Below are 25997 nucleotides of genomic sequence, written 5' to 3'. Positions count from 1 at the left end.
CACTCTGTGATTCTATGATCTCTGTTGCCCAAATTGGAATTGGGTGACATCTGTTTACCTGTATCTATCCTCAGCTATATCTGTGACTTGACAAAAACTTCATAGATAAAGGGAGAGCTATAAGATCAGAGACTTCCTGGAGAACCAATCAAAGTGCATTGGCTTTCCCTGTGACTAATTCTTAGTGTTAAAGTTGGCTGTGATACCTTGTAGTGAGTTGTTTTTTTTTTTCCTCTGCATCTTGTGTTCATGTAGGTTCATAAGGCTGATGTTACAGTTGTTGTGTTCTTCATCATGCCAGCAAAGACAAACAATTTCAATGTGGAAACCCTGAAAGGACAAGCAGTTCGGAAGCAGCTCTGGTAATTGCCATTCTCACTGAGGGCCTTGTACAGTGAATTGAGGTGACATGCAAAAGTTTCTGATGAAGAATAATGCTTTTTCTTTTTGCTCTGCTAAAATTGAGGATTGTGGGTAATTAGAATGTTTTTGTGGGGATGAAAGAGTGGGAATGATAGATAAGGGAAAATATTTCTATATTTTTGTCATAGGTTATTTTTAGTAAACATGCCTTGATATTCCTTGCAACAGGTTAGCAAATAGTACTTGTTTTGCAGTGGCAAAGTCAGTTCTAGAAAATGTAGTGCCCTGGATGTCTTCTGACTGTTTCTGGTACTCCCTTTGGACATGCCATTGAGCTCCCACAAAATAAAGACTGCCTGCTAATTTATCAGAGTGAGCTTCTCTGACACCAGTGGGAAAAATAAATAAATTACGTGTCCTCTTTTATTTAGAAATATGGAAATTGTACTGTCTAATCCAGCAGAAAAACAATTGATAACAATTGTAATTTTCTGTATAGCCTATAATAATCAATGGCTATACCCAAGCAGTGAAACTTACCGCTGTAAAGGGAAAATTGTCACAGCCCTTCTCAGTTTAACAGTCTTTACTTTATGACTTCCCAAACAAAAAAGCAAAACAGGGGCAGACTTAACCTTCACCTCACTTTAACTGCTGTGTGATTCTGCAGAGGAAGATGCATGTTGTGAGGTACTTCAGAACTGAGAGACATGGCAAAGCTGAAGGTTTGAATTCATAAAGAATATCAGTGGTCGGTTATCAAGGATTAATTTTGTTTGAGAAAGTGAAAAATGCTGCTTCACTCAATGTATTTACAGATTAATTATCTAAGCAGGGAAATGGAAATGTGTACCTTATCAGGAGGCTAAAGCAGTTAAAATCTGCTGCAGAAGTAAGGAAGCTAAGGGACTGTGTTTAACCTCTTTTTGATGCCAGTTCTATTTTTATAAAATGCTAGAAATCTAAATGACTGAGATCTTTAGAGGAAAGGCACTGTGTAAGAGAATGATACTATTTTTCTTATCTCATTAACTGCCTCCAGTAGATGATCTCTGGCTCAGTTCCTGGATATCAGTAGTCAAGTTGAAGTCTTTGATTAACAGATCCTAAACCTGCACAAAAACAGTGACAGAAATAGTTTAACAAGAATCACTGAAATCATTTACCTTTTGCCATATCTGGAAAAGACATCAGATATGAGAAATCTGTCTACTCTATAGATTACCTTTGGAGTAATCACACAAAAAAGTCTCGGGACTTACATAAAACATTCTACCTGGTTACCACTCTGGAAACAGGTAGTACAAATGTAGAGATTGGAATTAATTGTCCAACTCTGGCTTCCTAAAAGGAATGTATCTGAGCTGCTTTCACTGCCAATGGAGAGATGGTTCACACCAAATTATCTTTCCTACTATACCACTTCAGAAAGTGTCTAAGATGAGTGAACGGAATCATTCTCTGAAATGGACTGTCACCCTCTGCAGATGTATGGAGGATCTGCACAACTAGCTCAAACTGTAGGTGATTAAAGTAGGGTAACATAGCCAGAGTTTTTAATGAGAACTCTGTGCACAAGAACAGTAGGAAAATAATGTGAGTACAGCAAGAAACAGCCATGCTTGCAACAAGTGCTTTTGGCCTCTGTTTTGCCTTTATATAAAGTAAGTAATGTCTGAATATAATACAACAGGCACATATTAAATAAATAATATCTGGATATTAGGAAACTTCAAATAAAATGAAATATGCAAAGGTTTTTCCCTCTATTACATGGTTATTTATCTGGTATTCAGTAATGCAGGCACAATAGTAACAGTAAAGGTAAACCTAAAGGTGTGAAATCATGCAACAAATGCTGCTTCCAGGTATTCTTCACACTGTGCTCTGGGAAAAGCAAAAGACCCTCTGCGTCATCATAGGCAGCATTATCATGGTCATAATCTGGAGCTCCTGGATAAAACCACCTGCTGTCAGTATGACATAATAATATTAAATGATTTTAAAGATGCCACAGAAATTAAATACAAGAAGAGGTTGGCACTTGTAAAGGAATAGATGATGGCTGGTTTGAGATATAAAATCCCTTGTTTCCTCTGCTTCTGAAAAAGCAGTCTAACCTGTCTGGGTTAAATTTTGGATATTGTGCATGGCATGAGTATGAAAATATAGTCATGAGGGGACTAGCCTGCTGGGATTTGGATCAATTTGGTTTGACATTCAGCTGCTTTACAAATCATTCAAAATTGACTCATCCACTATTGTGTCTATGTCAGTTGGGAGAGAGGAACTAAGAACAGGTACGTGGATTCTCAGCTTGGTAAAGTTTAAGATTTTACTTAACAGGTATGATCTTAGCCCACAGTATAATTCTTAGAAATAAGAAAGGCAGGAAAGGTTCCATGAAGTGGGTGTTTTACTCAAATTGAGAGTGCATTTGCTATTTTGACAACAGCACTTGCAGCTGTACTTTCAAGTTATCTCAAATAGGGGCAGGATAATAACGACTCTGCATTTAAAACACTTGTTCACTAGAGTTCTTTCTTAGCTAAAATATAACATTTGTCTGGAATAGGCTTTATTATTAGCTTAAAACATAGCCTGAGCTTTCCAGAAAGTTTTTTGGTTTGCAAACTAATTTATGGCAAACTACCTTTTAGTCTAACACTTGTTTTCAAAAGTCTTTGAGTTAGGAAATAGGACAGAAAATGGAGAGGCTTGCTTTAAAATCCCTATTTGTTTAACTCCTATATCATATATCTTTCTACTAGGTCAAGTTAAATTGGAGATCTCTCATCTTGATTAATGTCCAGTGTTAATGACCATGTTATTCTATGTAGAGTCATATATATGCTCTCTTTTTCATAGCTGAGATGAAAGTATAGTCTATGGATCAGAGCAATATATTAGAATTAATTGCTAGTGAGGTCTTCTCCAAGTTTTCACAGTTCATTCATTTTTGGATGCAGGTCAAATCCTCAATTGTGTTGAAATCTGTCAGTATGACCACTGGCTGGATAAAAGAGCTTTGAGAACCAGACCTCTACCTTCTTCTGCATTCTTGGTTCCATCAGTATTCATGAAAGCACAATTTAATTACCAACATCAGGAATGTTTCTTATTCTATCTTTGTATCTGGATTCTCCTGTTTTATACATATATTTATTTTTCTTCCTAGGGACACTGCACAATCTGTGAAAGAAAAGTTTGGAAAGAAACTCTACAATGCACTGCTAAAGTGAGTGTATAGGTTACTTTGCTTTGACTTGCAGAGCCACATATTCAGCTGGCTTACCTGTGGTGTTTCTGTGCTTCTACTCTTTATGTAAGAAATTTTGATACCCACAGAAAGGGCATAGGAGAAGGATATGGGACCCTCGTTCCATATGCAAGTTATGTGTTCAATAGGCAAATCAGAGAGAAAAAATTTAAAGGTACTAGCACCCAATTATGGAAAGAGTCTTAAGAGACATGGGGGATGTCTAAGTAACACAAAGGCTTACTCGCTGTCAAAAATGAGCTACCCTGAGCTTAAAAACGCACCATATTAATATGTATTAGTGGCTTTGTCATATCCTTTCAAAAGACAGTTGGAAGTGAATGACCCAAAGCACAGATGAGATGACTGGAACTTCAGCAAAAACAAGGTGTGTCTGAGAAACAGAAAAAAAATAATTCTTTAGCTTTTTTGGAAGCTAATTGGAAGGTTAGGAAGTATATGGGAGAACAAAATGTAGGAAATATAGAAGAGCCATGAAACAAAAGAAAGATTCATGTTAACATCAGCAGACTTCAGATCAGATCTTGTTTGTTGTTTCTTCATTTTCTTTACACAACTGATAAAAAGTCATTTGATAAAATAGGCTCTGTGTTGCCTCTGCAGAGGAGAAATTCCAGACTTGAACAAGATTCTTGACCGAGATGATATAACCATTATGAAAAGAGCCATCTTTTCAACTCAGGTCAGAAAATGTATTATTTACACAAACATGTAGTATAAATTATAAACATGACTGTGTACAGGGATTGTGTATGACACATAGAGATATGAGTGCATTAAAAAAGATGTTTTCAGCAAATATACTTCTCATCAGTTACATCATTTAAAGATCAGTTGTGATTGTTTTTAATGAGTGTATGACCCAAAATTCTTTTGGGGAATCCATGGATATTACTCCAGTCACATACAGGATGCCAAAATTCTTAATTCTTTTCTTCTGCACTAAGAGTGAACTTTTCATTGTTCCTGAAGCCTGGATTCTTCCATTTTTATTAATATGTAAAATTAATCTCTTAAGGAGACACAACATATTACTGAAAAAATTTAAAACTAAATGCTGGGCCTTTCTAAAGGTTAGTACAAATGCATTTATTTTGAGGTAAATGAAACAAGTCCTGTGATAGATTTTATGGTCTTATTTCTGGCCTTAGTTATATAGAAGATAACATTATATGATTGTAACGTTCCTTTTTCACCTTAAAATGAAAGAGTAAAAAGCTATTCACATCAATGACAAAATCTCCTGCTATCCTTTACTAACCTTAGAAAATGGTAACAGGACTCTTTGCCAACAGTTTTGTCTGCCTTACAGATTGACTTTTCTCTCTTTAGCGACACTGTCTGCCTCCAGTGACCACCCATAACATGATTGACGATGGCAATGATCCAATCCTCAATACCATCCGACGCATTGGCCTTTTCAATAACCGGACAGACAGAGTAAAGGTACATTCTGTCATTTTCATTTTAGATATAAAATAGAATTTCTTTAAACTGCCTCAGTCTGGATCATTAGCATGGGGAGTACAGTCAAAATCTTGATAGGCAATATTATACTAATAGAGTACTTCTTCCCTCTTCCTGCCTTTCCAGTCACTTCACATATGTCCTCAGTTGCTGTTTAACCAAGTTAATTTCAAGTTAGAAATCTAATGTTAGGGAATTAGTTTCATTGCTGCCTCCTGTACTGAATGAGGACCTACTAATCCTGAAATCCAGGAAGTGCCCCAGGTCATCTGCACCCAGGTGTAAAACTCTGTAGTAGATTAATTTTCTTAAAACTGAAAATCCAGAGTTTGAGCACAGACATTCCTGCAGTATTGGTTCACCTCTTAAGAACAGCACCCTGATGCAGCATTTGCTGTAGAAGGTAACCAGGCCTTTGATCCTGAGCAGAAATACTTATTGTTCATGCTGTGCTCATGTTTACCTCAACCGTTGAAGTTAAATGTATGTAAATAAATCCTTTCCTTACTTCCATGTATAACTTGCCAAACCACTGAAATTATCAGTTTCTGCTTTCACAAGTCCGCCAAAGTTTTTTTTGTTCTGGAAATCCCTGGTATTCTCTCTGCTAACTATGACTATCTCATCATCCATCTATTCAAAGTAGAACCTAAAATTGCAAATTCTTCCTCTTCCAAACCTTGTTTTTAAAGTCGGATCCATAATATCTCTGACAATGACATAATCACTTGTTCCCAGTGTTTTGGCTTTTAAACTCATGACAGTAACTGAGTAAATATTTTCCTCAACTTCCTAGTTTCTTCTTCCTGGCTTAACATATTCTCTGCTAAATGTGTGTCTCCAATGAGCTCTGAGAGCATGATATGCTATTAATATACTAGATGTAACAAAAGTAGGGTGGAATGATGCACTGATTATAAACGTAATAAAAAATTCCTCAGAACTAACTGCTTGAAGTCATTAGAAAGCAGATAGAATATAACACCACAGACACCTCTTTCTGCTTCTCAGCAGACTGGATAGGCTAGGTATATGTCAAATTTGCACAAAACTGTCATTACCACTGGAAAATTTACTGGCTGCATGAACAGGCTTAATATTTAATGAGCTGAATGACATGGGCAAAAATTCTGTAAACTTCAAATGGAAAGTCATTTTAAGAGATGTGTGACATATCCATGCCGACACAGTTGACGTGAAAAATAGCCTCAGCAATGCCAATGGAAAATCTTATTTGATTCTCTGGGGTTAAACAAGCTTGCATAATGGGTTTACAGCCCCTTTATTGGCTGAATATATTCATGTGTTGATTTACTCCAGTGAGTAGCATGACTTTATTATTAAGAAATGATAAAAGCATATCCTTGACATGAAATAATGGCTGCAGTACATTTATGTGGGGAAAAAAGTCCAGAGAAGGTTAAATCCTTCCCTCACACTTTCTTCTCCCAAAGCTGACTGGACAGCATATACAAGGCACTTCTATACTTTGCAGTGGAATATGGGGCAGTGACCCCAAGCTCTGCAGAGTCCTGCAGATAAATTAGCTTGGGTCCTGAAAGCAGGACATTAGCCTGAGTTAATAAGTTTTGTCTTTCAGCAAGATTAATTAGCCTAGGCACAGGATTGTGATGATGGGGCTATAATATGCCTGGTCTCAAAACTTTCTCAGTTCTTGAGAGATCCACTGAGTACTGTAAGCATTCCTGTATTTCAGTTGGATTCAGTGAAGCTCAGACAAGCTGTATCTTCCTGAGGCCTCCTCTGGAACAAGATATCTCAATACTTTTCTGTACCTCAGTACAACAGACCAAGAAAAACAATTTTGTATTGCTAAATGCCACAGCTTTAGGCATAATTCTCAATGCACATGGTCTTCCTTGCTCAACAAGGATAAAGCTGAAGACCTGTCCAGAAAAAGGGTCTATTGTCAGTCCTGTTTCCAGGGCAAGTAAATTAGATAACTGATGGTCAAAGGAGGTGTTGTCCAGTTAGTTAGGAAAAGAGCAGAGTTAAGAAATTGCTTAAGCTTACTGCTAATTGAAATGTATTTATGATGGTTTTCTTTCACCTCTAATGTAAGTTTTGAATATCCAGGTGATCTTACATCCAGAGTTTCTTTGTTCAACAAGCCCATTGCTGCCCTTGGACTATGAGGAATTTGTTAGAGGCTGCCACCTTGGTGTATTTCCATCATACTACGAACCCTGGGGTTACACTCCAGGTAGGCAATTTGTACACTTAACTAGTATCGGAAGATGAATATCCGTTCTGTTGATGCAGAATAGCGTTGCAGCCAGTTTCTTCTGGAGTGCTGAAAAAAACTCTTTTGGCTCTGTTTCCTCTGCAGTGCAAAGGTCTTACTGCTGGCAAAATTTGGGGGCCAGATGGTATAAAATGGCACCTACTGACTGACAACTACTCACATTTGTCCCTGCGCTGGACCCTTTCCTATACTAACATGTAATCTTTAGATTTTCTGTGACTTTAGAACAAAAAAATCAGGTTTTAAACTTGATTCAAGGATTTTAAAAGCAGATTTAGAGGAATGTACATATTGAAAAATGTAGGGCAAGAAATCTGATGCTACCAGCCATCATAGTTCAGTGGGTTTCATTCAAGATAACAATTAAGTTTTATAGAACTATGTAACACCATATCTAAGATTTTTACTACAAGTACATGCAGTGGTAGAGAATCTCACAGAATTCAGTGGACATTTCTAAAGATACAGAAAGCATATAGTTTCTGACTTTAAAAACTAGGCCCAAATTTACAAAAGGTACTTAACATCTGAAATCAGTGGAAACTATTAACCTGGATACCTGTAAAGATCAAAACCTAGGTGCCTGGGGGTTTTACATCCTCCAAAATACCTTCTCTAGTCTTGATACACATCTGAAAGCTGGGGTCCCCCTCTGAAGAGTATTTGTTGTAAGCCCCTGAATCAGAATAAAAATTTTACAAGTTTATTAATTCTCCAGAGCTATTTGTCTCCAAGAGATCTATTTGATTTCAAGTGAGACAACTGTCTTACATTCCAGCAAATTTTCTTCCTGTTCTAATCTCAGCTAAGGTATAAAGAAATTGTGACAGCCAGGAATGATTTTGAAGTGAGCAATAAAGTAGGCCTGGACAGAAAAGTTAGACTGCTACTTAGCAGTTTTGAGGAAAGCTGATTTACACTAGTTTAAAGGGTAGTTTCTCTTTTCTTTACTAATGCAAAACCAATTCTCTTTGTTGATACCCATTTAATTCTCCAAGGAACAAATAGGGATTTTTTTTAAAGCTAGATTTATAGTTCTATTTTATAGACACCAGTTTTATTGTCATATGAATGACGGCCATGTAGATGGCTTTCAGCATTTCAAAGACTACAGTATTTTACTTTATCTGTATGCTGTCTTAGGTCAGGCTTAAATTCATCAGCAAAAACTCTTTAATCCCAAGTAAACAGTTATCCTTACTCACAGTGGTGGTAGAAATAAATACGATAGATGCATACATTTTCTAATTTTATAAAACTACCTCCACATCTACTTTGAATGCAGTCGTGAGCTAATGATGGAGTTTGTTGGGGGTTTTTTCTTGCTATAGGGACCAGTTTACAAACAATGAATATCAAAATACAAAGTTTAACACCCTGCTGCACTTAAGAGATTCAGTTTTGTAGATAGTTGTGAACAACTAATGAACATATGTCTACAACAGGCTTCAATTTAAAATGAAAAGTAACATTCCAGACCATATATTGAAGTTCTCTGTTTAAACATGACTCCCAGAAAGTTTTCAGTTTAGCTGCTGGGAAACACAAAGATATGTTTGCAAAAACAGTGTGAAATTTTGTCTTTAAAATTTCTTTCTTTCTTTCTTTTTTCTTTTTCTCCAAATCCACAACAAAGCATAATAGTTTTCACTTGACATTTTCAAAGCAGCTCTAGTGTTATTCTGTCTGCCTGTTTCATTTTCTTTTTTCTCTGAAGGTGTAACCGATCAAAGCATATTGCCCTGAAATGCTTTTTGTCTGTTTCTTTCGGCAGCTGAATGTACTGTGATGGGCATTCCCAGTGTGACCACAAACCTTTCGGGATTTGGCTGTTTCATGCAAGAACATGTTGCTGACCCAGCAGCTTATGGTAAAATTTTTAACACCATATCAAAATACCACCTCTGAGTTAGGAAAGCAAGAAGCACAGCAATTATGCTGTTGCTCCTCAATTTTGTGCTTCCACTAGTACAATTGAGCTCATTGGGAGAATATATTCAGAGCTCCAAATATCTCATTATGTTGAACAAGCCATTCAAGCTTTCATATTTATCCAAACCCTTTCCAGGTCCTCTCTCTTTTGTCTCCCTTTAACCTTCTATCTGCTTTATCCTTCTAAACTCATACTACTCTAGAGCCTCCCAGCACTTCTCTTTAATGCCTCTGGTTACACTATAACACTCTGAGCCCTTCAGAAGCAGTAGTGAAAATCTGCTACTCTTTGAATAATCCAAGGAGAATGCACTGGGACTTCGAGGCCAATTAAACTTGCCCCCACCAAACAAAGAGCAAAAAATCATGTACACTAAAAAATAAACCTATGAAAATAAAAGGAACCTACTTACAAATAAGAATCTGCTCGTAAATGTTTAGAAATCATTCATGATTGGAGTGTGAAGAGCAGGAGGGTAGCCAGCTCCTGGTGTGTCAAGACAATATTGAAAATGTGCCCAAACTAGGACCTCTTTCTAAGTACCTTGGCTTGTCTGTACAATCAGACAATGACAGCTCCACACTAGTACCAGCTATGCCCTGACCTAGGGTCAGGGGCAGAGCCATCTGCAAAATATATCTATGCCTGCCCGGGTAGACAAGTCTCTGAGAGCCTTCAGAAAGATCACAGACCAAGAGCACAGGTCACTTGCTCTTCTCTGCCAAAACATAGATGTGAGCATTGACATAACTTACTGTACATTCCTCGGGGACACCAGGCACTTCAGTTAAGGTAGCTGTGCAACTATCTTGTCCATTAAGATATCTGAGGTCTAGTACCCTCTTCTTCCCAACACCCCGGTATAAGGAGGGTAGCAAGAATGAAGTATTGATCTCAACAAACTGCACAGAGGCAAAGTTTTCCTCAGCCCTCTCTCTGCCAGAATTATGTATCGACTAATATATGTGAGTTAGCTATCTCTATGGAAACACTTATATTTCTACAGAAAACACAGCCTCTCTCCTGCAGGCTTATTCTGACCATCCACACTTATAAATTCTACTGTAAACTAGGAAAGCACTAGATTATTTTTTGAAAAGCAGTAAGTATTTTAAAAATTATGGGAGATAAAATGATATGTCTTTATCCAGAAACTCTTGAATCCTTCTGGACATACACAACAACAAAGTCTCTGAGTTTTGAATAGTGTGCTGAATTTCAGCCTGAAAAGTAAAGAAAATTAAAATAAAAAATACATATTTCTCTGCAGCTTTCCATTCCATCAAAATAGTAACAAATGTTCCAGTTATAACTGCCATCTAACATTAAAAAGAACATATAATATATGTAATGTTTGTAAGACTTTGTGACAGAAGGTTGAATGGAAATGTAAGGGGTCAGATCACCTTTTCAGTTTCACTCATCTTCACCTTTTTTGTGTCCTTCAGGCATCTACATAGTTGACAGGAGGTTCCGCTCACCTGACGAATCATGCAACCAGCTGACTCAGTTCCTATATGGATTTTGTCAGCAGTCCCGTCGCCAGAGGATCATCCAAAGAAACCGAACTGAGAGGCTCTCAGATCTGTTGGACTGGAGATACCTAGGCAGGGTGTGTGAAACTATGTAACAGAGGTATTAAAAATGCCAGATGCATAGATCTAACTAGCAGTCTTCAGCATCATGCTACAATGCAGACATCCTTGTTCTGAAAAGCACTCTCAAAGGTGCTAAAGTCAAAGCCTGCCTTTGTATTTCAATGTGATGCTTCCGTTCTCCAGTGTTAAGGAGAGACATGGCTTAACTGAACAGGTTAGAGCAAAAGCCAGTCACACCGAGGTCTTTGTACTCCTTGTGCTGAAGACAATGGAAAAATCTTGTGTCTTTGGCAACCCTACATTAAGTAGGATTTGTGCTCCAAAGTCATCTGGACTCTTTCAAAAATTATACCTGTTCTTCCTAAAATGCTGCTGGGCCTTGTGGCTCCTCAGCACTTCTAAACCACCTCTGTGCCTTGAAGGTGAAATAGTGGTTTTCATTTGACATAGAAAACACTGCAGTACCACCTGCTAGGACAGTAGCAAAGCAATATTCTCAAGTCCACGTGATCAAAGAAGTGGATACACATACATCAGTTTTGTAACTATTTTGGACCTTGTCCTGCTCTGATATCTGTGTGAGAGCTTTTCTGTTTATGTGGTTCCCAATGCAGCATAAGTCCCTGCCACAACAAGCTATTTTTTCTGTGCATGTGATGCGGACTTGTGAATATAGTGGATCCATAAATATTTTTGTTAAATGCCAGACCTCAGTAAACTCATATAGGTTACTTTTCTGTAACTGTTACACACGTTTCCTATTCAAGGATAAGTCTAAAGTTTATGTATATACACACGCACGTTTAAAGATGTAAATTTTCCTGTCTAAAAAAGAGCCAGTTCTATCCTGAGGGATAAAGAATACTAATTGCTCAATAAGAACTACACTGACTGGGGCAAGTGCTGTTTTCCATCTTAATACATCTTAGTCTTACAGAAACCTTATTCAGCTTCTGTTCCAGACTCAACTTCAGCATGAATCTAACATGAATGGCTCACTACTTCACAGCAATGTGTTCGTTACCAGCAGTGATATCAGTTGGATTCTGTTTAGCTGAAAACATGTTTGGCCTTTGTTCAGCATCATCTTTTACAAGATATTCATTCTATGTTCCTTTTTTTTTTTTCCTGCCTAAGTCTACCCAAGACTTCCTTGACTTGTAAAGGCTTCTCTTTTGTGTTGCAGTATTACGTTCATGCCAGACACTTGGCCCTCAGCAGAACATTCCCAGATAAATTTGAGATGGAACCAAGTGCTCCACCAAAGGTAAAGTCTGCTCTCAGAGATGAGTTCAGTTGCATTTTAGCTACTTTACAGAGAGAGAAAGAGTGTGTGTGTTTGTGACAGAAAGAGAGAGAAGAGAGTTAGCAAGTTTTGTTTTAACTAAAGGGAAGTAGGAACTCATAGTTAAAAGCTCAACAAGTTATAGACCTGAAATCCAGTCAAGAGTTGTAATGGTATCAGTTGCAAAGAGTAGGGGTATGATGTGCAATACAAGAACAGTTCTTCAGGTGATTTTGAGTGACCTGGATGGGACTATGCCACTTGAGACCAGCAGAGGAACTGGCCCTTGTTAGAAGAATGGCAGCTTCTAATTTTGCTTCTGATAAATGCCATGGAGATGTTCTGCACAAACCAAATAGGAGGGGAGCTAAGAAAGGATGTTCTAGGGAAAGTGAGGCAAAGTGTTGCCTTCATCTAAACATGGTATGTGAGGACGAGGCTGTGACTGGATCTGCAAGGGTCAGTTTAAGGGCATACCTTCAAACAGTTTTTGCATAGTGTATATTAGCACCAATTTGAGAAGGGACGCTGCTCAGATCTAGTGTAAGAACAATGTTATTTGAAGACAAACCTCCAGACACCTCCAGAGCACAACTCATTTTTCTTTTAAATAGGAAGGAGAAAGGAGGCTCAGACCAAAACCCATTGCTTGGTTCTGGTTTTTCAGATATTGACATTATAACTAGAAAATGGTTTTATAATTTCAGACTGAATTCTGAATTTCAGTAAGCATATTCTGACTACAGAGTACAGAATGATAGGATTTTGTGTTGTGTTGAGACTTTTTAAGGCTCAATAAAGATAGTAATATTTTTCCAAAAAGCAGTGCTGGAAGGGGAGCATATTGTTTATGGTACAGGCTAAAAATCACTGCCATACAAGCATGTATTTACTGGCAGAGAAGGGCTGAGGGGATCTGAGTTCAAAGGAATTTAATTTTAGAGTGCAGAGCAGGTCTACCTTACATCTCACTATTGGTTTCATTTGAAGTGTTGATAGCCTTAAATTGCTGTATGCAACCAGTTGAGGAACACTGTGATAATATATACAATTTGCTTCTCTCTGCCAGACGGAAGGTTTCAGGTACCCCAGGCCTTCATCAGTGCCACCATCACCTTCTGTCTCTCAGCATTCCAGCCCTCACAATAGTGAAGGTGAAGATGAGGATGAAAGATATGATGAGGATGAGGAAGCCGAAAGAGATAGGCAAAATATCAAGTCTCCCTTTTCCCTTGGAGTATTGCCACAGGGAATAAAGAAGCAGCACGGAGAATACAGGAACTGAATTAATTGCTCTCACCCTGTCAGGGTCTCTCCATCTATTCAACAGTTTCTCCTGTAGTCTTGGTAAGCTTTGTGTTAAAGACAGTGTGATATAACTAGGGGAATCTTAAATGTTGCTTGAGCTACATTGTTGGAAAACCTAATATTATTTTACCTTGAAAGTACTTTAAATGACAATTCTTATGTGCGCCTTTGAAGTAGAAGTGATTTCTCAAGCTTAATAAACCTAGAGAATGCAACAATCCCCTCAGGAGCTTATACAAACTGAAGATCTTACCTTTGTCTACAAAATCATCTATATTAATCATAGTCTATGCTGATAGCTCCATTATGGGTGTCCCAATTGAATTCCTGCTTCATTTATGTTTCCCCTTTTCCCCTCCTAAAGTATCATGAACTTTAAGGCAGAGCTCAGAAAATTCAGAGAAATATTTGTTGTACTGGGGAAAGTTTGGGAGGGTTGAAAAACATATACTGAAAAGAAAATGGTCTTTCTTTTTCCTTATGCTGTTTATTGTAAGCTTACATAATTTAAAACATTTTTTTCCACAACACACAGAAGTGTCTCGATCCGGTGGTAGAATATACTTCCTGTGGAACAATATAAAGTCTTATGGAGTGGGCATTTGAATTTTAGAGACAAATGAAGTCATCTTTCTGAAGTCATTCAGACCCACAATAAACAGCAGACTGTTTGTTTTCTGGTTCCTCTGGTATGTCTCTTTTATTGTTTTCACCTCATCTTAGAATCTAAGTTTGTTAACAAACTAGTTTGGGAGGAAATTAATGTGACGGCTAAGGAGAATGTCAAAATTTCCTTAAGTAACACCCTCCCCTGCAGACAAATCTACATGTCATAGAGCAATGTGACAACATTCAAAGATGAGTAACTCACATTCTTCCAATTGCCTCATTAGCTCATAGTCTATTTCACTTCTTCTAGAAGGGACCTAATCATAACAAATAATGTTAAAAGAATTCTGAGAACGCATCTGCCCCACAGACATAATTTTGAAAAGCACCTGAAACTTCAAAGTGCTTGGGGAAAAGTTGAGCATCAAAACAAGAATTAGACATTTTATTTGCCCTACAGAAAGCTTTCAAAAGTATTTCAATTCCTAGAGATGCAAAGAGTGCCCAAACACACTCTTCAGAAGTAGATCTTGACATGAAGACATTAGGAAGGAGATTCATCTTTTATTTTAGAAGTTTGTGCACTAAAAATTTCTCATGCTGTTGAAGAAAAAACATTTCCAGGAATTGATTCATCCTATTCTTCAGCAGGTAGGACGATGCAACCTTTGGAGGTATTTACCTTCACTGTCAATCCCAGAGGGAGCCTACTTGTCCAACTTTGATTAGACACCTATTTCTCAAACACTTAACCAACATCTGATGATGTGGTTCTTACTATAGGCCATATAGAATAAAAGTGATTAGGTGCCTATTTGTATTTTTGGCCATCTAAAATCAGTTTTAAAATTGGACTTTCATTCTTAAACTGATTTGGATACCTGAAAGCAAAACTATTCTCAGAAAACAGGTTTAGGCTTTTATGGGAAAAACTTAATTGGATTTAAAAGGAGTTGTTTTTTTTTTTTTTAGCCATTTTGAAAGTAACTAAAACAATGAGTAATTATTTTTTCATAAGTGGTGAAAGCAAAGATACTGCAAATATTTTCCTTCATACGGTTTACTAAGTGGAGAACAACTTCATTTTGTGAGTTCAGAAATGCATCTTCTTCCCCAACATGCTTTTAATCAGAGTGTGTAATGGCTGACAGTCCCAACAAAAACACATTTAAAGGGCATATGGATTCGAAAGTTAATGTTCTCTTAAAACAAAATAAAATTCAAGAAATCTGACATTATTGCTTGTATTTCAGTGCAGTGTTGTATGGAAGAAAAACATTTCACCCCAAATTCCCTGCCATCAAAATTGCATTAGCATCATCTGAGAGTGATCCATCACTTCCTTTGTTGCCTAAAAATGTTTTAGTAGCCACAGGCTGGTGGCTACTGTTCGTCATCATTCCAGACCCTGCTTCATTGCAGTGTTGAAAGATGTGATCACTACGCACATATTGTAAATATTGCTAAATGATGGAGGGACACAGACAATATGGAAAGTGGAAAAGTTTTGCTAGGGTTGCATTAAATCAGCTATACTTGTTCTTTCAGGACAAGTCCCAGAGGAGAAAAATAAAGAACATATATGATTCGGGTTGCAAGTTCTCTTAGATGTGCTTATGGTGTTTGAGCTCCCAGGGAAGAGCAGAGAGCTGGCACGACACCTCACACAAAGCCAGCTGTGTTTGTTTCAGCACGCTCACATGCTTTGAGCACCTGCCTGGTGACAGAAACTGCACAGCTTTTCAGATATGGCTAATGTGAATACTGTGCCCGTTCCTCTCAGAAATGGTCCTGCAGTGGCCAAAGTGACCTCTGCTTCATGCTTCTAGGCTTATTTCAGTTCTGCCTTGAATGCTAGAGCTAGCTGTCAGTAGCAAGGCAATTTAACTACAGCAAAACATCTCTGCCTTTTGATTTTGCAGTGTTAGAGGGAATGGCTTTTCATTCAGTCAAGGCAACAGATTGCCTAATTTAAATGTCACACATTTCTAACAGTTACTGACATCTGACAAGCTTGGTAGCAGCTATCTGTTATATAAGCGATTATCTGCCAGATTGAAAATATGAGGGTTTCACAAACAGCTCACCAACAAGACAGAATGTTTGTTCTATTTCATGATATTTGTAAAGAATTGTTGAAGCTAGTGAGTTTAGATCAGGAATATATACAAAAATCAGTCAATTGTGAATGTGATTAGTACAGGTTTTGTATCCCTGGGCCATTTAGAGGGATATGAATTTCACAATACTAATAAACCCAAAGATGTATAAGCCTTCTACTTGTCTGAGCACTGACTGATCACACTGTAAAATATGCTGAAAAATAGCTTAGATGCACCTGAGATATCCAGTGTACACTTGAAACAAAGAATAATTAAATTAATTAAAATATTCTGGTGGATACCATTGGTTTTTAGATTAGGTTCATCATTAATGTATTCTGTCATACAACATATATTGCTATTGAAAGATAAAATAGTGCTTAAAAATAAACAAGGACATTTTGATTTTTCTAGTTACGTTCCTCCATGAAATTATATCGTTTATAAACAATTACCGAAAGTGACTATAGTCCCATGATATAAATGAATTCCTCTCTTCCTTCAGCTGCATTTCTTTGCATCGAGAAGAAGCAACATTATAGTTAGTGTGAGTTAATAAAATTAATTGCCAGTGTCATGAGAAAGAGCAGAGGAAAGTAGCATTAAAAGATGAAGAGCACAAATAGGGTTAAAGGTTAAAAAAATAAAACACAGTTGCCTGGACACAAGAATAATGTGGCTACTTTTTAATGACATGAGAACTGTAGAGGGCTTTCCAGTAAGACCACAAAACTACATAAATAATGTTAAATATATCCTTATCAGCAGGGAATGATAATTAACCAATTAATATATAATTCCAGTTTTTCAACTCAAAAACCAGGCCAACAAAAAGATACAGTAATGATGCAGTTAATATTCTCTGTGCCTGTTGTCATGTGTGACACTAGATTTGTACCTACTACACCACCACCAGCTCCAGCAGTGCTGCACCTCCTGACATCAGTAGTGACTGCATGCCATAGTCATTAATGAGGCCCTCATCCTGTAAGACCTACCCCCACACTATCTTTAAGTGGTGGGACTTGCTCAGTAGGATTGTTCAGAGTATATGTTTCTGCACGCATATAAGTAAGTGCTGTTGCCTCTTCTCTGTGGTGAAATATATCTGAAAAAAAAACACTGGCTTTGCAGGCAAAGATAGCTAGATTGTTTTAATATCTCACTGACTTTATTGACCATCAGCAACTTCCAAGGCCAGCACTGAAGTGGTGAAGGAATTTACCTTTATCAGAAATAAAAAGGCTTTGATATACAGCTGGGTGAAGGGTGGCAAAAGGTTTCCCAATGACTGTTAAAAAATTGTTTTTAATGAAGTCATTGTCCAGAAGGAGTTTTACTCATCTTTTCAGGTAAGGTGGTACAGTGTATTTTAAACTTTGGGTGAGACATACAAAATGGTCTAAACAAAGCAGGAACTTTACAAATACTTTTCTTATCTGAGCTAGTAGCTTTTAAGCCATTTGCATTCAAAATTTTGCAATGCTTATATACATCATCCTTTGGAAACTCAAGTGAGGATGGATTAAATACTCTGTTTACACAAGTCATGATTTCAGGGTATATGCAATACAAATGTTAAAGAAATTTGAATTTTTTCACCAATTTGATATATTATCTGTCAAGTAGCCAGGGTGATCGCTGTTTTCTTCTTCAGCTGTAAGACAAGACACAATGGGGAAAAATAAGATGTAGATAAAGGAAAGTTCAGTGAGCCAAAGTTTTTGCAAGATAGATGTGCCTCAAGCACAGGCCTAGTGTAATGTGACTGCTTAGCTAAGAGATGCAGGCATCTGTAGAAATAATCATATCTTCTCTCATTTTAAATGTAGGAATTTTTCTGTTTGCTGAAGAGCAAAGATACAAACTGTGTGCAGACGGGTATCTTAGTACAAGGCACAATTTTTCATGCAGAACAAAATAATGTATTTGTTCTTTATTGGCACATCTCTTTCAGTCAAGAAGACTCTAAAATCACCTGAATGTTTTCTTCTGAAAGTGCATGGCTTACCCAGGTTTCACTGGCTTGTTATTCCCTACTACAATGATGGCAACGTTATGCCACATAGTATTTTTCAAACAAGATCCAGTTCTGCTTAGCTCTCTCAAATTCAAATACAACACATTTTTTTCTCAGGGGGCTGTTGCTGTCCACCATCTCCTCTAGAACAGCAACAGCAGACAGGAAAATACCACTAAAATTTATGACTAGTGAACCTCAGAGGATTTTCTTTTTATGTTAGCATACAACTAATACTTTCACTGATTTGTCTTTAGAACTGCTCATATATTTTGTCCAAAGCACTATGTTCATTGTTAATTCTGCTTTTCTCTCTCAGTCAAAACGCCACTGAATTTTTTTGGTTAGCAGAGTTCTGCCAGGGCAGGGAAGAGCGAGCTGAGCACAGAGCCCCAGCGCTACATGAGGTACAGTGGGAGATTTTAGGAAGTGGAGAAGACAAGACTGGTTCCAGCATATCTGCACATACACCAGGTAAATTCTGTGAGGTGTTTTCAGATAACTAGGGAGAGGTGATATCGCAGTGATGGCAAGGCAGTTATTTATCACACACTGTCAATGATGTCAAGGGCGATGAGGCAGTAACAGGCCTGTTTTATCATACATCTATGTGAAAGGTATGAAACTACCTCATATCTTACAAGGGTTTTACTTCACTTTTCCTCATTCAAGTAATGTGCTTTTTCTTCCTGTCAAGATGACAGAAATTAAGGGTCTGAATAAGGAACTCACAACCAGGATGGTAAGAAACAAAGGTAACTTCTAGCCACCTTCTGTTCCTCCCTGCCCTGAACCAGAGTGGGGAAGGGCATAACTTCGGCAAACTCCTGGGCTTGTGTGTGCTACAACAGCCAGCACAGCATAGATTCTCCACAGCCTGCAGGGTGTATCCTCCTTTCACAATCTCCCTGCCCCCATCTCCATTTCCAAAAAATGTTCTGTGTACCTGAAGAGGTGAAAAGTAGAAAGACAGAGGAAATGGATAGCGTAGATTTAGGGTCTCACCCTGGTGACCTGTACGTTCGCACCAGACCATGAGGGGTTCGGGCTAACAGCTTTGAAGGAAAGCTGATCTAGGGAGGAAAGGTGAACTATAGCAGAGTGAGGGAACTGGGGAACATAGGATATGGGTCCTCATCTAAGAGGGTGCAATATATGTGAAGGACATGAGGAAACATAAATTATTTAAGCCTGACTCGGTAGCTGGATTTTGCTGGGTGGTGTTGTGGAAGGGAGATGTGGGTTCTGTGTTTCTGAAGTGAGAAGCAGAAGCATGTAACAGGTGGTGAGAATATAGAGATGGGAGGGTTAGACAATGTTTCTGGGAGGCTGGGAACACATGAATGAATTATGGCATTTTTCACAATATTTCAGGGCTCTGCCTCTAAATGTCATTGGAACCCCTCGTCACCTGTACCAGTGACAAAACTCTCAAGAGTCAAGTGTGAATCCCACAGCTCCTCTGCTGGGGCTTTTTAGGATTCTTTTAAGCCTTTACACAAGGACATAAGAGCCAGTGGAGGAATGAGAATTTCACAAGCAAACAATATTCTGCAGAAAAAGAAGCCCCAGTATTGTTTTGGAAAATTCAATTCAAAATAGCCATTCCCTTGAATCTAAACCAATAAAAATCGGAAAAGCAAATTAAAAGCAGAATATACAAAACTTTACCTACTATCATTTATCTGATTCATGTTCTACTCTGTGTAAATATGCACCCTAATACAATGTACTCTGTGGAGTAGTATCTCATTTCAAACCAGGCCATTTAGATCAATTTACTAAATTGTTAGTAAATGAAATACTGATAAACTCCTTTTTAAAAAGTCAGAGTAAGACAAAACATGCATTTACCTGCTTGTGCTTTCCATAAGGAACTAAGGAACAGTGCTGCAGCTTCAGATAGAGATAAGGGATTTGTGTTTTGGCTGCGTGTTTCTAGGATTATAAAATCAGAGATACATGGTTTGTTAGTGTTTACTGGCTTTTTTTTATTTTGTTCTTTGCTTTTTTATCTCTATAATTGGAAACTGAAAGAGAAAAAAATAGTGTTATCTCCTTTGCTCTATAACATTCTCTGCTCAAAACCAGCCTGATAAATATGTAAGACAGAAGAGAGTAGCAATCTTTTTTTAGAAGGAGGCTGTTTTAAAGTCCCTTAGAAGGTAAAAAGAACATTTTCTTTTTTTTTTTTCATATATTCCTTACTTCACTACCACATACTGTTTCCTCCAAAAATATTGTCTAGCATGGATTCATGTTGTCTACATTTTCATTTGCCAGTTCAGCACAATTAGCAACTTGATTTGATTTTTTTCAGTGGAAAGAGAAAGTCAAAGGTACTGATGATAATCCCATTCAACAGCCAGGTCAGTCTGGAACATCACTTAGGTAAATTAAGTCACACAGGTACACATGAGAGGAAAGTCAGACAGTCTCTATCATGTTCATGTTCTTTCTGGAATGAAGGAACTAACAGAAAGGAGTGTAATTGCTTCCTTGAATATAAATCCAGGAAAGAAAATCCCCTCCAGTTTCCACAATTTTCTCCCATAATCTGAGGAAAGACTGATGTGTTACATACACCCGCGCACATGTACTTACCAAGCTGCATTCTGTCATACAGATCCTTTAGCTGGCTCTCATCTGAGATGAATCGACGTCCCTCTACAAAAGCAGTGGGAAAAGAGTGAAAACAACCTCCCAAATCTGTTGTAATTTCTATTTTACAATCCCTACATTATTTTTTTCAAAATACAAAATTACAACAATACTTCTACAAACATAAAATGGGAGGCATAAATCCATCTTGGGGTCTTCCCAAATCAGCAATAGCCCATTCTGAAGACATCCTTAAGACATACTTTATTCCACAGAACTGGTGTTTCAGCACTTTTCATTCTTGTATTAATCTGCTGTAGGAACTGTACACAGGGAGGAATTTACTGTCTTTTCCTAATTCTTTCCTCAACAGCTGTATGGTCAAGAGCCTTCAATCTCTTTGCTGGACTTTAAAGTATTGCCTTTTAAAGGGATACTTCTTTTTAAAAAATGAAAAAAACCCTAAAAAGTAAAATCACATTACTTTCTCTGCATCAATAAGAATGATACACAGGTCAGTATAGAAGTAACACAGTGCATTATTCAGTCAGAAGATTTAAACAAAAGAAAAAAGGGCCAAATTCTTTGCTTTTATGAATAGAAATAATTTCATATAATGTCACTAGAACTTTCTTCAGTTACACTTGCAGTTGTTGGAAGCCTCTATTTATTTTGTGTTGTTACCATTCGTATTGTCTCCCCGTTGCATTTCTCTCAGGATTGTGAGCTTCAATTTTTTTTTTTTTTTTAATTTAAAGAAAGCTATTTTTCTTGCTTTCTTAATACATCCCCTCCCTGATAGCTTTTAATTTTGAAACAACAATTCAGAATAAGATTTTTAAAAATACAAATATTTCTGTTAAATTTTGTGGGTTTGCATCAAAAGACAAGATTTCTCTTTGGCTCTATATTTTATCTTTATATTTAATGCTTCTTTAACTCTGGGATAACAATAGAAACTCAAAAGATCATTTGCACAACCTAAAACACCACAATATTGATAACACTGACATCCAAGTTCTCCTTAGAAGAGGTTGCTTGCAGTCTTAATACCAGCTCTAATGCAAGATGCTTGTAATAGGAATGTGTGTTCTCTTGCTTGAGAAGATGTTTTAATAAAGCCTGAGTGAGAATAAGGTATGATGACTATATCCAGTGTGTCTTAAACACCCTTTAAGATTATTTCAGATAAGGAAGCTGCTTTTCCAATAGATTCTACAATCAAGATTCAAACTCTATACATCTTCAGTATATTGTTTTGCTTTTCTTCTTCCAACACTTGCTTTCTTCAGTTTGATTTCTTTTAAAAATAATAAAATACTGGCGATGCCACTGTTTCAGAGGCAAGAAGAAATAGCTAATTAGCACATCCCTTCAGGCCTCAGCACTTCCAGCTCCACAGCATCCTCAGGGATTTGCTGCTTATGTGGAGCCAAGCAGATCAGGAATAATCCAATGGTAGAGAAAGTTACCTCCTCAAAACAGAAAGAGCTCGGGACTTACGTGCACCCTTCAAATAGAGCATAGCCTGAGGAGTCCAGTTTCTCCTTTGGAAATGAGCCTTTATGCCAAAAAAAGAGAAAAGAGACATGTCAACATTGCATGCAATTACTTACTAGTACAAATACTTAAACAGCACCAACCTGTGAGATTCATGGATGCTGCACATTCAGCCTGAGCAAGCAGTTTACCTGAGGTGCACTCCAGGAGAAAGATATGAAGGACGCTGCCAGGAACAGTGCCATTGCAGATGCTGTCAGTTTACGCAGTCCCTGTGCACAACAAAGAACCACAAGGTAAAGGAAAAGCCTTTCAGAGTTGTAAAACCTCTCAACTTCAAATCCAAATGTGAGGGTATTTCCAGTCACTCATTTCTCCCTGTCTTGCTGCCAAACCTCCTCTTGCTCAGAGGCTATTTCAGCTTCAATACACAGTCATCTGATGGGAGGATGAATGTTAAATCAAACATACTTTATCCTCTTTACTAATATTCATTATAAAGGTTCCATAGCGGTGAAAACAGCCATCAAGGCAGGCACCTTTTGTGCTCCTATTTACAAGGACATTAGATCCTCCAGAAATTAGAATAATGTGTAAACTAAGGGGGAATGATGATATATCTTGATTTTACCAAACCTTGAATCTTAGAGTCTAGACAACAAGCAACTGTAGGGGACTTGCCATTCCAAACAAACAAACCAGCCAACCAGGAGAGCAAATCACTACTTCCTCAGGAAAAGAAAGTTTTTAAACTTGGCATTCTATTTGCATCAACCATGATTACGCATGTGTCATGAGACAGGCTTTTTTAATTCTTGGAGTTTGTTCGCTGATGCAGCACATGCAAATGAAAGCATTGAGCATAAATCCTCTGTGAACAAGTTGAATCTGTGCTTGTTCACACAGACCATGTTGTTATTCATGTATTGATAATAGTGGTGGGCAATATCATCTAGCATTGACCCACAGCGGTTTATTTCATCTTGCTTTTGAGAGCACAATGTTTTTTTAATGCAGTTGTTTCAAGTGCACTGAATATAACTATGTGTATATTTCTCTCAGGTTATTTTTAAGTTAAAATTATTAAGACCCCTGTAGTTCCTAAATATATATACATATATAAATATTATGAAAAAGCATAAATTGCAAACTAAATGTTTCCCACACACCAAAAGAGTCTCACTCACCTTCATACTTAGTTCAGTGGCAAATCTTCAGTCTTCTTTTCTTGGGATAATGTGCCACAAGATCTCCTACAGGTTTAAGGGTCCCTTTTTAAATCTTCAGAGTGAAGGTTCCCTCCCCTTCTGTGGCAGGGTGGAGGAGTCTAAAGGGATCTCTTGTCAGCCCCGTAGATGGAGAAGTAGAAGGTCTGATGACTCCCAAGGGAAACCTGTAGTCTTGCAGAAAGTCAGAGAAATGATTGAAAGATGGATACACTTGGAGATGCACCCCATTAGCCAGGTGAATACCTTCTGAATACATCAGCATCAGTCCTGTGCATTTGCAATACGTCACCTTCTTGTTAGATGATCAATAACTACAGCTAGAAGCAGGTATTAATATGGATGATGAGTGTTTACCTAGGATAATCTAACATATCAGATTGCTATCCATTGTGGGAGTTGAGAAAGTTGGTAAATTGCTCTCCAGTCATAACATGCCAACACCAAGAAAAAGGTGACTTACCCAGTATCACTGGCTTGAGGTTATTCCTAGTATACATCTAGAGGATGCAGTCCCTTGTTTGATTCTCTAATGATATCTTGCATCTAGTTTTCTTATACACAACTGAAAATACAAAGCTGAATTTAAAAACATAAAAAAAAACCCCAGCCCCTAATAGTCATAAACACTCTTCTGTCTCATGGACTGGTTGGAGTAAAAGCCTGGATTGTGGGCTTGAATAGGTCAAGTGGCGGAGCAGTAAACAGAACAAAGGCAGGAAGTGGGAATCAGAGAAGCCATTTCCATAAGATACTTCTAAGTGATTGTTGAACTCATCGCAGTCATGGATAGTGGGTTTAGTCCTCAGGCAAAGTGCTAATCATGTTTGATGCCTAGCCTTGCTGGTTCTGCGGATAGTGTTTTTATCTCTCCTCTGTTTTTTCCTTTGTAAAATGGGAGAGGGGAGCAGAAGGGGAAGCAAATCAAACAGGGAGATAGAAATCTGCTTATTAGAAGATTGGCAAATAGGAAGTTTACTGTGGCAGCCTCACAAACAGGACCAGCTTGTAGTGTAACAAAAAGAGAGGTCAGCCTGTATGTGTGACAAACACATGCTCATGTATGGAGTCTGAGTGAGGTGTGTGCAGATAGGTACTGCTAAGGCTTGTTATGAGCTTTTTCCTGACATGATGTGTCTGTGGAGACTGCTCTGAAGCACACTGTTGGTGACAGTGCAATTGCTCTCCTGCTTTTGTGGAAATATTACTGTGTTCTCTGCTCATGCCAGACAGAATTGTTCACTGAATATACAAAATTGGCATTAATTGCAGCTCACTCTGGTATAGATGCAAGAAATGTGAGGGAAGTTCAGGTTGTGGCCTCATGCAGCTCTTGCAATAGCTGAGAGCTACTATTATACCTCTATCCTTTTTAAAAGGCCATGCCATGATGCACCCTAGCCAGCAGAAGGGTTTCTACTTGGATCTATGTCAATATGAAGTTTACATTTTCCCTGCTCTTTTCCTCTTAGTCTGACAGATCAGAGACATTTCTTGATGATGTTTAACCCTTAGCCTTAGAAGGGGACTACACATTTCACCCAGTAGACCTTTAACAAGCAGAGACTTGGAAAAGATAAAGCTACTCACCTGTTCCCTTCTGGAGTGACTTCAGAGCTTCTCTTTATGCACAGACCACAGGGCCAGAATCAAAATATACAACTGAGCAAAAATTAACCCCCTACCTTTGATACTGGTCAACATAAAGTATATTCTCTTTACGATGGTTCTCCTTGGGGTAGAAAAAACAGAATGTGTTTGGCACTGAAAATAAGCTCTGTTTCTTCTGCCACTGGAACGAGATAACACAAAATAAACTGGGAAAACAACCAACTCAGCCCTCTCTGTTGGAACTAGGGAGAAGAGGAAGAAGATGGGAGGCATGGAGAAAGATTTATGTTGTTACGACACTGTAGAAAGTCAACTTCAGTTTTTCTTATCTTTTGACCACTTTACAAAATCTGAGCTGCTCTGAATTGGTGTTGCTGGAGTCTCACTCTCTCTTCCAAACCTGCCTATATTGCCAGACATCCACGCACCCCCTTGTAGAGACTGGAGTTTGTTTGGGGCTGCCTGGAGGGCATCAGGGAGCTGAACTGGACAGGTCAAAAATTTAACTGGCTTATTGCAGCGTCAAGTGACCATGAGCTCAAAAGAGAATGCAGGGCCTTGACAGCATCCTCTTAATTAAATGGTTGTAATACTGTACCATCCGATGTCTCAATGGCACTAAGGTGTCTACAAGTGAAGTGTTTAGTTTCAGCCAGTAGCAAGAGACTGGCTACCTTGCCCAAACACGCGCATGGGACTGCCATCTCTAACACAGGACCTGCAAGAGACCCAAGGCTCATGGAGAAGCAGCTGAAGGGCAGGAAGGATACTAGGTCACCTAAAATGTCACTAATTGCTTTTAACTAGGAACTGAATCACTCCTACAGA

General features: G+C 38.0%; 2 protein-coding genes across 3 annotated transcripts in view; one reads left to right on the top strand and one right to left on the bottom strand.

Annotated features, from left to right (window-relative positions):
* GYS2 (glycogen synthase 2) overlaps window positions 1-14182 on the top strand; it is a 48216-nt gene extending 34034 nt beyond the window's left edge. Inside the window, exons 8-16 of the mRNA XM_032986311.2 lie at window positions 256-362; window positions 3542-3601; window positions 4247-4325; window positions 4976-5089; window positions 7208-7334; window positions 9151-9246; window positions 10758-10921; window positions 12094-12174; window positions 13262-14182. Coding sequence (XP_032842202.1) covers window positions 256-362; window positions 3542-3601; window positions 4247-4325; window positions 4976-5089; window positions 7208-7334; window positions 9151-9246; window positions 10758-10921; window positions 12094-12174; window positions 13262-13477 — 1044 coding nt within the window. The 3' untranslated portion in view covers window positions 13478-14182. The remainder of the gene's footprint in view (window positions 1-255; window positions 363-3541; window positions 3602-4246; window positions 4326-4975; window positions 5090-7207; window positions 7335-9150; window positions 9247-10757; window positions 10922-12093; window positions 12175-13261) is intronic.
* A 3464-nt stretch (window positions 14183-17646) lies between these two features.
* Window positions 17647-24099, bottom strand: SPX (spexin hormone). 2 transcript variants are annotated; one of them, XM_032986435.2, is made up of 7 exons: window positions 24022-24099; window positions 23520-23725; window positions 22524-22604; window positions 22336-22393; window positions 20836-20898; window positions 20086-20169; window positions 17647-17868 (listed from the first exon to the last, which is right to left on the bottom strand). In XM_032986435.2, the coding sequence occupies exons 2-7, from the start codon at window positions 23523-23525 to the stop codon at window positions 17810-17812; spliced, it is 351 nt and encodes a 116-aa protein (XP_032842326.1). In that variant the 5' UTR covers window positions 23526-23725; window positions 24022-24099; the 3' UTR covers window positions 17647-17809. The 2 variants fall into 2 exon arrangements, with proteins under 2 accessions (XP_032842326.1, XP_032842325.1); XM_032986434.2 differs by lacking the exon at window positions 24022-24099 and having other exon boundaries at window positions 23520-23772.
* Between the last annotated feature and the right edge of the window lie 1898 nt (window positions 24100-25997).

Source organism: Tyto alba, unplaced genomic scaffold (assembly GCF_018691265.1).
Source record: "Tyto alba isolate M040663 unplaced genomic scaffold, T.alba_DEE_v4.0 Super-Scaffold_21, whole genome shotgun sequence".
Lineage (NCBI taxonomy): Eukaryota > Metazoa > Chordata > Aves > Strigiformes > Tytonidae > Tyto > Tyto alba.
This window is presented reverse-complemented; position numbering and strand designations above follow the sequence as displayed.

Bases quoted from the DNA above. Each gene is read 5' to 3' on its own strand.
- SPX (XM_032986435.2), bottom strand. The intron at 20,170-20,835 runs GTAAGTACATGT...TTATAATCCTAG, and splicing joins GTATGACAGAATGCAGCTTG to AAACACGCAGCCAAAACACA. The intron at 17,869-20,085 runs GTAAATGCATGT...CTTGTCTTACAG, and splicing joins CTTATGGAAAGCACAAGCAG to CTGAAGAAGAAAACAGCGAT.